We start from the raw sequence: 11735 nt of genomic DNA on the forward strand, positions 1-11735 counted from the left end.
TCGAAGAGGAAATCACCAAATCAATACCATTTACAATAGGCCCCAAGAAGATAAAACACTTAGGAATAAATCTAACCAGAGATGTAAAAGACCTATACAAAGAAAACTACAAGACACTACTGCAAGAAACCGAAAGAGACCTACATGAGTGGAAAAACATACCTTGCTCATGGATAGGAAGACTCAATATTGTAAAAATGTCTATTCTACCCAAAGCAATCTACAGATACAATGCAATCCCGATCCAAAGTCCAACGGCATTTTTTAAGGAGATGGAGAAATAAATCACCAACTTCATATGGAAAGGGAAGAGGACCCGGATAAATAAAGCATTACTCAAGAAGAAGAACAAAGTGGGAGGCCTCCCACTACCTGATTTTAGAACTTATTATACCGCCACGGCAGTCAAAACACCTGGTACTGTCACAACAACAGATACATAGACAAACGGAACAGAATTGAGAATCCAGACGTAAATTCATCCACCTAGGAGCAGCTGATATTTGACAAAGGCCCAAAGTCTGTTAAATGGGGAAAAGACAGTCTTTTTAACAAAGGGTGCTGGCATAACTGGAAATCCATCTGCAAAAAATTGAAATAAGACCCATATCTCACACCATGCACAAAAACTAACTCAAAATGGATCAAAGACCTAAATATAAAATCTAAAAGGATAAAGATCATGGAAGAAAAAACAGGGACAATGCTAGGAGTGCTAATACATGGCACAAACAGAATACAAACCATAAGTAACAACACACAAACACCAGAAAAATTAGATAACTGGGAGCTCCAAAAAATCAAACACTTATGCTCGTCAAAAGACTTCACCGAAAGAGTAAAAAGACAACCTAAAGACTGGAAAAAAATTTGGTGCTATGAAAAATCCTATCAAGGTCTAATCTCTAAAATCTACAAGATACTGCACAGTCTCAACAACAAAAAGACAAATAACCCAATTAAAAAATGGGCAAAGGATATGAACAGGCACTTCACCAAAGAAGACATTCAGGCAGCTAACAGATACATAAGGAAATGCCCATGATCATTAGCTATTAGAGAAATGCAAATCAAAACTACAATGAGATACCATCTCACCCCAACAAAGCTAGCATTAATCCAAAAAACACAAAATAATAAATGTTGGAAAGGTTGTGGCAAGACTGTAACACTTTATACACTGTTGGTGGGAATGTACAACCACTTTGGAAAGCGATTTGGTGCTTCCTTAGAACGCTAGGAATAGAAATACCATATGATCCAGCAATCTCACCCCTTGGAGTATATCCTAGAGAAATAAGAGCCTTCACATGAACAGATATATGCACACCCATGATCATTGCAGCACTGTTCACAATAGCAAAAAGAAGGAAACAACCTAGATGCCCATCAGCAGACGAAGGGATAAACAAATTATGGTATATTCACACAATGGAACACTATGCAACAATAAAGAATAACGATGAATCTGTGAAACATCTCATAACATGGATGAATCTGGAAGGCATTATGCTGAATGAAATCAGTCAGTCACAAAAAGACAAACATTGTATAAGACCACTATTATAAGAACTCAACAAAAGTTTAAACACAGAAGAAAACTGTCTTATTCATCTAGTGCTGCTCCAACAGAAATACCACAAGTGGATGGCTTTACAAAGAGAAATTTATTCTCTCACAGTCCAGTAGGCTCCAAGTCCAAATTCAGGGCACCAGCTCCAGGGGAACGCTTTCTCTGTCGGCTCTGGAGGAAAGTCCATGTCATCAGTCTTCCTTTGGTCTGGGAGCTTCTCTGCACAGGAACCTCAGGTCCAAAGGACACACTCCGCTCCCGGCACTGCTTTCTTGATGGTATAAGGTTCCCATGTGTCTCTGCTCGCTTCTCTCTTTTATATCTCAAAAGCGACTGCATTAAGACACTAATCTTGTCAACCTCATCAGTATAACCTCATCACAGTGATAGAATTTACAACACATACGGAAATCACATCAGATAACACAATCATACAATATTGGGAATCATGACCCAGCCAAGCTGACAGATATTTTTGGGCGACACAACTCAATCCATGACAAAAACATTCTTTGATGGTTACGAGGGTGGGGAGGGAGGGAGACGGGTATTCTCTAACTAGATAGTAGACAAGAATTATCTTAGGTGAAGGGAAGGACAACACACACCACAGGGGAAGTCAGCACAACTGGACTAAACCAAAAGCTAAGAAGTTTCCTGAATACAACCAAACACTTCGAGGGACAGAGTAGCAGGGGCAGGCGTCTGGGGACCACGGTTTCAGGCGACATCTAGGTCACTTGGCATAACAAAGTTCATTAAGAAAATGTTCTGCATCCCACTTTGGTGAGTGGCGTCTGGGGTCTTAAAAGCTAAAAGCTAGTGAGCGGCCATCTAAGATGCATCAATTGATCCCAACCCACCTGGAGCAAAGGAGAATGAACACCAAAGAGAAAAGGAAAATATGAGCCCAAGAGACAGAAAGGGCCACATAAACCAGAGACTCCATCAGCCTGAGACCAGAAGAACTAGATGGTGCCCAGCTACCACCAATGACCGCCCTGACAGGCAACACAATAGAGAGTCCCTGATAGAGCAGGAGAAAAGTGGGGTGCAGAACTCAAATTCTAGTAAAAAGACCAGACTTAATGGTCTGAGACTGCTGGGACCCCAGAAGACATGGCCCCTGGACTGTCTGTTAGCCCAAAACTAAAACCATTCCTGAAGCCCACTCTTCAAAAATTAGACTGGCCTATAAGACATAAAATGATTCTCATGAAGAGTGTGCTTCTTAGTCAAGTAGATACATGAAACTAAATGGGCAGCTTCTGTCCGGAGGTGAGATGAGAAGGCAGAGAGGCCCAGGAGCTGGTTGAATGGACACAGGAAATCCGGGGTGGAAAGGAGGAGTGTGCTGTCACAGTGTAGGGAGAGCAACTAGGGCCACATGGCAGTGTGTGTATAAAGTTTTGTATGAGAAACTAACTTGAACGGTAAACTTTCATTTAAAGCACAATAAAAAACAGATTTTATTCATTTATTAGGAAAAAAAAGTGCAATATTACACTCAGGTCAAGTCTAGGTTTTGGAGGGCCTTGATGCTTACTTGGTGGTGGGGTGGGGCAGGAGAGAGGGCAGTCTGCCAGAAAGGAGCCGGGGCTCCCCCCAGCATCAAGAAGGGAGGCACTCTGAGTGTCCACTCTGCCTCGATGGGACTGATTATGGCGTGAGAAACACTTCATTTCCTCTGCTTGAAGGAAGAGGACAGGCAAGAGGGTAAGGGAGAGGGAGGGAAGGAGGGAGGGGGCGCAAGGTTGCCCCCAGGCTCCAAGGGTCGCCGGGGAGGAAACTGAGCCTTCCTTATCGGCATCTTTCCCGTCTCCACCACGGACACACCGACCATCTGCCACCCTCTCCAGACAACACGGGAACCCCAGCTTCTGGGCGGAACCCCGAGGCCCGAGCATTCCAGGCCCTTTCTCTCCCTCACCAACATTCCAGGCCAGAAGGAACACTGTCCCTGTGTGCCCCTAGCCCAGACTTCCTCCTCCCCTGCCTCTGCGTCCCCATGGACTTCTGCCTTCCACTCCCAGCTTCCCCGGCCTCCGGAGGGTTACCTGGCTGCCCTGCTCCCCCAAGAAAGTCCAGGTACTGAGGGGAGGAGAGGAGCTCAGGGAAGGGTGGCGGCACCCTCCCCCTCCCCATGCCAACTTGTTCCCCTCCCTCCCCGCCCACCCCAGTGGATTTGAGCCATGTGTCTGAGAGGGTCCACCGACCCTTGGTACCCCGCAGCCCCACATTACGGCCTGCATCGCAGCCCTGCCTGGACCCACCTCCCAGCAGCCCCTTCCCCCCCGCCGCCTGCCTCCTCCCCAGGCCTCACTGTTCCTCTTAAGGGAACGTGGGCTCTAAAGTTTCACAGTGCCCATCTGCCCCCACAGCTCGCCACCTCGCCCACTGCCCGCTTGCCCCCGCAGCACCCGCCTCGCCGGATGCCCACCTGCCCCCGCAGCTCGCCACCTCGCCCACTGCCCACCTGCCCCCGCAGCACCCGCCTCGCCGGATGCCTGCCTGTCCCTGCAGCTCGCGGCCCCACTCGGCCCCTCCCCCAGAGCTGAGGGCCACAGACTCGGGAGCAGGTGCTGGCTCCAGCCCAAGAGGACCCTGAGGGCCACCCGGGGGCAGAGAAGACGAGAGGGAGGGCTACAGGGATGCAGGGAGCAAGGGGGGACTGGGCACATTCACGAACTTAAGGAGGGCCAGAGGTGGGTGGGCTAGACTCAGACCCACCCTCGGCAAAGGAACACTTCATCACCCCCCTGACGGAGCTATCCCCCGGCCCGCCTGACTCTGCGATCACACACACACCTGCCGGTGGCCTCAGGCCCAGGTGCTGCGGGCGGGCACCCCTCACTTCCCGTTGGCCAGCCCACCTTCCTTCCTTCTCTTCCCCTCCACTGGTGACTTGGTTCCCCGTTTCTCTGAGAAAATCAATGCTGAAACTCCTGCCCCTACGTGTGCCCGTGTGCGACCTCCCACTCCGTTCACATCGCAGAGACCCTCGGGCTCGGGGCGGGGCTAGCTTGCAGCCCTTCTGTCAACCTCCCCCCGAGTCCCCCCTGGGCTCCTCAGCAGAGGGTCTGCAAGGCCATCTCTGGTTCCCGTCCTCATATTCCCCTGGCATCGCTCCGCCCAGGGACACCCTCCCCCCAGGCCCAGCTAAGCGCAGAAGCTGGTCCAGTACCCTGACCCCTGGGTCATACACGGTCCTTCTCTCTGACCATCGTCTTGAGGGTTTCTAGAACACCCCGTCTGTCCTTGAGTCCGCTGCCTCCCCAGGCCACTCACTCCTCCCTAGTCCTGCCGGCCCCCACTTCTCCCCACCTCGGATGAGACCCCAAGACCCAGACCTGCCCAGCCTCGGCCTCCAGCAGCCATCCGCTTGCCAATGCCCCCCCAGTTATGGCCGTGCCACATCCTCCAGCAAGCTCCGTCCTCATGCTACTCCACGTCGGGGGCCAGTCAGACCCCCAGCTGCACCCTGTTCCCCCTCCCCGTCCCTCCAGCCCCTCAAGCCCCTTCGTCTCACACCTGCCATCTGGCAGGAAACCTGCCGGCTCTGCTTCAAGGACGCCGTGGACCTCGCTCCTCCCTCCTTGGACCTTGGCCCAGACCACAGCCAAGACCTCCCCTGGACCGCCACGTGGATCCCCACCCAGACTACTGCACCCCTTGCTGGTCACTGTGGTCCCCACTCAGCCCTCAGTCCCCTGGAATTCTCAGTACCCCCACCAGAACGAGCTTGTACAAGGGTGAACGCTCTGCCCCCCAGTGCCAGACCTCTGGCCCTTCTCCTCCTGGGGCTGTCGAGGCCCCACAGTGTCACCAGCCCCTCCCCCATCACCTCTGACCTGGCCCCCAAATGCTCTGCTCAGCTGCCCTGGCCCCAGCGGCCCCCAGCACACGGGGCCTGCACTGCCCCTACCCCAGAGCAACTGGGGCTCAGCTCAGCCCTCTCCAACCTCAAGTCTCAGTGAGGGCCCCCCATTCACAAGTGGGTGTGGAGCCCAGGCACCACAGAGGGCCTGAGGCTGCCCCAGGTGCTGGAATAGCCCCCCTAGAAGGGGAGGGAGCTGTCCTGGAGGCTGTCTCCTGGTGGGGCCTCCCTGGGGGCTGCAGGGACCCCGCTCCCCAGCAGGGCGTCTGCACCAGGACCACACCAATGTAGGGACCAGGCCGGGCCAGGCACGGGGCAGGTAGGGGAGTCTTCTTCCAGACAGGCAGAGTGGGGCAGGGGTGGCCACACCCAGAGGACAGTGGTGGGCACTTTGGGGCCCAGTGTCGGGTCTGTGAAGTCCCCTGGTAAGGTGACTCTAGGGCGGGGCTGCACTGGGACCACCGGGCCCATCCTGACCTGGGCAACACAAGCCCATGTGTGAGGTGATGCCTGCCAGTGTGGATGGGGCCCAGGGGCTGGACGACCAGACGCGGGATGTCCTGGGGCCTCAGGTCAGCTGTGAGGGCAGGATTCCCGGGGGAAGGGAGTGCTCCCACCCACTGCCAGGTGCCTGGGACCACCTAGTGGGCCGGCCGCTGCATCCTGTCGCCCTGTGCATCCCCGCAGCCCCCTCCCCTGTTTCCTCTGCTCCTCCTGCCCCTCCCGGCTCCTCCTTCCTCCTCCCTCCTCAGCCCTGTTTCCGAGGTGACCGTGCCCTCTCCCGCGCTCCCCTCTCGTCTCCTTAGCCTCTCTCGGATCAGACCGGCCGCGCCTCCCCACTGCTGGCAGGGGCAGGGGAACAGCAATCTGGGCAGGTGGGGGACAACCAGGACCACTCACAAGCCACGGGACCCCCCCAGAGCCACACCCCGAAGCCCCTTTCTGGCTCCAAGGTTGACGGTAAATGGTCAAGAACGACCACTCATGTGCACTCTCACGAGGGCTCCTGTCTTTCTGGTTCAACTAGGAAGTCCTTGCTCTGGGGCCGACCATGGCACCCCCTGCCCCGCAGCGCCCCCTGCCCGCAGATCCCCCTGCCCCCCAGCGCCCCCTGCCCTGCAGCGCCTAGGGCTTCGCCTGGGAGGATTGGGGTACTGCGGTCCTCCATCACAATGACCTGAGATGGCCCTCCTAGCCCGGGGGTTCCCACAGCCACAGTAAGGTCCCGGCCCAGTAGCCTGTGGCCTCCTGACACTGGCTCCCACTGGCCCAACCGGAGCCCTGCTGGGAGCGCACAGCGGGGGGCTGAGAGCAGCCAGTGTCCCCTCACCAGGCAGAGGTACCCACCCAGAGGAGGGTGGACCCCGGGCCTGGGGCAGGCACGACGTGGCCGAGGACGGCACTGAGGCTGACCGCAGGTCCCAGGAGCCAGTGACCCGGGAACCTGACCTTCAGGTGCAGGTGGCCACCCCTCCGAGCCCAGAACAGGGGGCTGCTTGTGCTTTCAGCAAACCCGTCACCATCTCTGTGGCTGGACAGGCTCGCACCCCCTCCCCTCGGCTCCAGGGCCTGCCGAGTGGCTGGTGCGAGGCTCAGGGCAGCGGGGCTGCAGGCCAAAGGCCTGGTCTGAGCACAGGCCCACACCCCACCGTCTGTGGGACCCCAGGCAAAGACCTGCCCTCTTTGAGCCTGTTTCCTCCTCTAGAAAGTGGGACTCGTTGCCCTGGCCGCCTCCCGAGACCCCGTGCCCTCGGCCGCCTCCCGAGACCCTGTGCCCCAGGGGCGGGGCAGGCAGCACAGGTATCAATCCCCTCTGCCATCGCTCACCTGGAGGGCGCCACGGGGCAGAAATGGCTCAAGCCACACCGACCTACAGCCCCCGCAGCCCACCGACACAGCTCGGAGGGTTGCTGTGGGTGGGCGAGACCTCGAGGTCGACTCTGAGAGTCGTTGGACATGCGCGTGGACGCTCTTCCCAGGAGACACCAGGTGAGGGGCGCATGGTCTCTGAATGGGGAAGACCCTCTCTCCCCCGCGCTGGCCCCAATCAGCCCCTGCCCCAAGCACAGCACAGCACACAGAGGCACCAGCACACAGCTTCAAGGCTGCTCATTCCAGAACACCATGTTGGAGAGGGCCAGGAGTCATGTGACCCGACTGTCCTGGGAGAGCCGGGCGGAGGGGGCTGATCTGCTCGGAGCAGCTGGACTTTAGGTGGACAGGTCCTCCGGCACTGAAAGAGCAGAAGAAGCAAGCAGAGGGTCTCAGGGGGTCTCAGCACACAGTCACTCTAGAACTTTCCCCAGGGAGCCGGCCCTCTGCAGAAGCCACGAGGACAGGTGCCCAGGGAGGCTGCCCGGCTCTGCCTCCATCCCCCTCGACGACAGTGAGGCATCGGTGGTTCCGCAGTAGAACCCCTGCCTTCCTTGCAGGAGACCTGGGTTCGAGTCCCAGCCGATGCACCTCATGCACGGCCACTGCCCACCTGGAGGTGGAGGCTTGCGTGTTGTTACGATGCTGAACAGGCTTCAGCAGAGCTTCCGGACTAAGACGAACTTGGAAGAAAGGGCTGGTGACCGACTTCTTAGGGATCACAGTGGTCCAGTCCGCAACTGATGATGAGGATGGCGCAGGGGCAGGCAGCGCTCTGTACCTCTGTGCAGAGTCACCATGAGTCAGGGCCACCTGGACAGCAGCTACCAGCCATGACAAACCTTAACTACAACAGTGTGGTCCATACAGCAGCCAGCCAACGGGACACCTAAAGGCCCCACACGGCTCCTGAGAGTCTGAGGACCTTGTCTGCTCCCGTGGGGCGGCTGGACGGTTGGCAGACTTCGCTCTGCTTGGCGCCTCAATAGAGGGCAGCATGGAAGGCAGAGTCCAGGGAGACGGCCGCAACCTCAAGGACCTGTCAGGGGTTCGCTGTGCCTCTACCTGGCGGCATGTCGCACGGACGGTGCCTAGCACAAAGCTGGGGACCAAGTGGGCTCTCAGTGAGGTGCTGACCCTCTGCGTCCCCTCCTCCCTCCTCCCCACAGACACTGCGGTGACTGCCATGGGCATGGGGAGCTGCACCAGCTTCTGGTGGATTCTACAGAGACAGGGGAGCCCCCTGAGGAACTGGGGGCGCCTGGTGGGAGAGAAAGGAGGCGAGGAGGGCAGGACAACGGTGTGGCTGTGACTGGGGACTGTGGCGAGGCAGGTGTGAAGAGCCCCTACCAGGTACTTAGAAATCCATCAAGTGACAGTCATCGAGACAGACAGACAGACGGACGGGACGGAGTAAAGTCCAAAGGAAGTTAAAGATCTAGGCGTCAAAAAATTAAACAGGGAATGACTGGATGAAAACGTGAGTGAATTTAACTTTTGAACGGAGAAGTCCATTTCTGACCACGATACCAAAAGCAGACGTCGTAAACGAAAAGATGAACAGGTGAAGCTATACTAAGGATTCTGAGCACTTCCATATATCGAAAAAGCGAGCAAAATGAGAAAACTTCAGAAAGGAGAAATGTGTGACATGTCCTTATGTAACGAGCTTCTACAAATCAAGAACAACAAGAACAGTAAAAGCAACAGGCATCTACGAGCACCACCCCAAAGAATTACGAACATCATAAACAGATGAACACATGAAGGCACTTTTACCCTCCCCAAAGGCCTGCAACCCAAGCCCAGCTGGCACGCGGATGCCGCCTACACAGCCTGCAGACTGATTCCCTTTAGAGGGCGACTTGGCCGAGTTCCCAAGCCGCAGAACTTTCACGTGCTCTGACCATTTGAGGGCCCTGGTGGCACAATGGTTAAGCGCTTGGCTGTCAACAGAAAGACTGGCGGTTCAAACCCACCAGCCTCTCTGAGGGAGAAAGATGTGGCAGTCCGCTTCTGTAAAGATTACAGCCTTGGAAACCCTACGGGGCATTTCTACTCTGAAATACAGGGTCTCTATGACTCAGAATCGACTGGAAGGTACACAACAACGATATATACACATATATACTGTTCTCGTTGTGTGCCATCGAGGAGATTCCAACTCATAGAGACCCTAAAGGACAGAGTAGAGCTGTCCCATAGGGTTTTCCAGTCTGCTGTCTTTATGGAAGCAGATCTCCAGGTCTTCTCTCCCTCTGGCCGCTGGTGAGTTCCAACTGCCAACCTTTTGGTTAGCAGCAGAGCGCGTAACCACTGCGCCAATAGGGCACTCGGTTGCTGGAACTCTTTCTTTCTGTCTCCCGCTATATACATACATACATTATACACATTCTCTAAATTTTATACAACTAACAAGAATAGCTTTTAACATACGAAATGCCCATTAGAAGCTCTTTCCTTTCTAGCAGACGTGGTGGATGCCGCAGCCGTCTTGGGTCCCACGCGCACCCCTGCTGACGCTGCCCCTCTCCAGAAACTGCCCTCGGTGGCGGTGGCGTGGCAAAGTCTGCCATCCGTGGTCACACCCCCACGGCTCCGCCCTCTGTCAAGGGCCTTCCTCCCGGGCCCCTCACGGGAGCCTCCCGCACAGTCCCTGTGACCCGCCCACGCCAGAGCCCCGTCTTGCACAGGAGACCTAGGAGATCAGGCAAAGTGGCTGCTGACCACGAGGACTGTTGTGACCTGCGAAAAGCCGGCCCCTCCTCACGGTGACCTCCCCCGCCCTCCCCATGAAAGTGGATGCGAGTCTGCCACTTACAGCCCCTGACTGCCGCCAGGACCCCCAGCCACCACCCATCCCTCCTTGGCAGCTGGTCCGCTCGCTGGCCCAGCCTCCAGTCCCTCCGTGGCTTTCACAGCTCCATCGCCCCTAGGACACCCCCGGCATGCAGGGACCCTTGGGAAGCGCACACGGGAGAGGTGAGCAAGGGAACCGGCCCCCCCGGACGCAGTCTCAGAACCTGGGGGAGGAACGTTGACAGGCCCCGGCTGCTCTTGGGAGCGGGGGACAGAGAGGTGGGGAGGCTGGGTGACCCTGGGCAGGTCCCGACAGTCCCCAGAGGCACAGGAGCTAGTGTCTTCCAGTCCTGGCCTTCAGGCACCGAGCACTTTCCCCTCCCCCGATGGGTAGTCACCCAGCATGGGGCGGGATGCCTGCGAGGTCAGACCCCAGGGCAGAGGTGCCCGCAGGCTGGGACATGGAGTCTGGAGCCTTTGGAAGCTCCTGGACGGTGCCAGGTCTTGAGTGCTGAGCAGGGAGTGTTCAGACACACCCTCAGGGCTGCAACTGGGTGGTCAGGTGGGGCACCTGCTCTGTGAGCCCCACAGGGGAAAGGCCTCTATGAGCAGGAGGACCCCCTGGGGAGGCCTGAGACATGCAGGTGGGAAGCCAGGGCCTCAGCAGTTCCACCCAGTGACCACAGCTCAGTGTGGCACACCAGACGAGGAACAGCTGGGGAGAGGAAGTGGGGGCCCAGGAGGTCGGCCGGCACAGACTCGAGGGTGGACAGAAGTGTGTCCCCAGAGAGGGGCAGCCGGCTCGCCTGTTAGGAGCATGGGCCCTGGCACCGAAACTCCCCTCCAGTCTGGCCTGCCCCCAGGCTCCGTGCTTCTGCTCTCTCTGCTGTTGAATGGGGTTAGGGGTGTCCATTTCCTGAGCCAGGATGTCCTGTGAATGCTCAAACGGGGCTAGCTGTGGGCAAGTGCTGAGTGTTAGCTGTAATTATTGTTCAGCAGGGTAGGTCTGGGAGCCACCATCGAGAAGCAGTGTCCTAGGTCTGGGGTTGTAACTGTCCAACACAGAGCCACCACCCCACCAGTGTGGAGCAGAGACCTGACACAGATGTCCAGCAGAGAGCCCACAGGTGTGCAGCAGAGATCCCCCAGGTGTGCAGCAAAGAGTCCCCGGGTATGCAGCAGAGAACCCCCACATGTCCAGCAGAGAGTCCCCACATGTCCAGCAGAGAGTCCCCAGATGTCCAGCAGAGTTCCCAGGTGTGCAGCAGAGATCCCCCACATGTCCAGCAGAGAGTCCCCAGGTGTGCAGCCGAGAGTCCCCAGGTGTCCAGCAGAAAGCCCCCACATGTCCAGCAGAGTCCCCAGGTGTCCAGCAGAGCGTCTCCAGGTGTCCAGCAGAGAGCCCCCAGGTGTCCAGCAGAGAGCCCCCAGATGTGCAGCAGAGAGCCCCCAGGTGTCCAGCAGAGAGCCCCCAGGTGTCCAGCAGAGAGTCCCCAGGTGTGCAGAGAGAGCCCCCAAGTGTGCAGCAGAGAGCCCCCAGGTGTGCAGAGAGAGCCCCCAGGTGTGCAGAGAGAGTCTCCAGGTGTGCAGAGAGTCTCCAGATGTGCAGCAGAG

At 56.8% G+C, this 11735-nt stretch overlaps 1 protein-coding gene across 1 annotated transcript in view; it reads right to left on the minus strand.

The window, feature by feature from the left end:
- Window positions 1–10237: 10237 nt before the first annotated feature.
- The window catches only part of ANKMY1 (ankyrin repeat and MYND domain containing 1), a 41879-nt gene continuing 40381 nt past the window's right edge, over window positions 10238–11735 (minus strand). Inside the window, exon 17 of the mRNA XM_023740854.1 lies at window positions 10238–10281. Coding sequence (XP_023596622.1) covers window positions 10238–10281 — 44 coding nt within the window. The remainder of the gene's footprint in view (window positions 10282–11735) is intronic.

This window comes from Trichechus manatus, unplaced genomic scaffold, assembly GCF_000243295.1.
Source record: "Trichechus manatus latirostris isolate Lorelei unplaced genomic scaffold, TriManLat1.0 scaffold00165, whole genome shotgun sequence".
Lineage (NCBI taxonomy): Eukaryota > Metazoa > Chordata > Mammalia > Sirenia > Trichechidae > Trichechus > Trichechus manatus.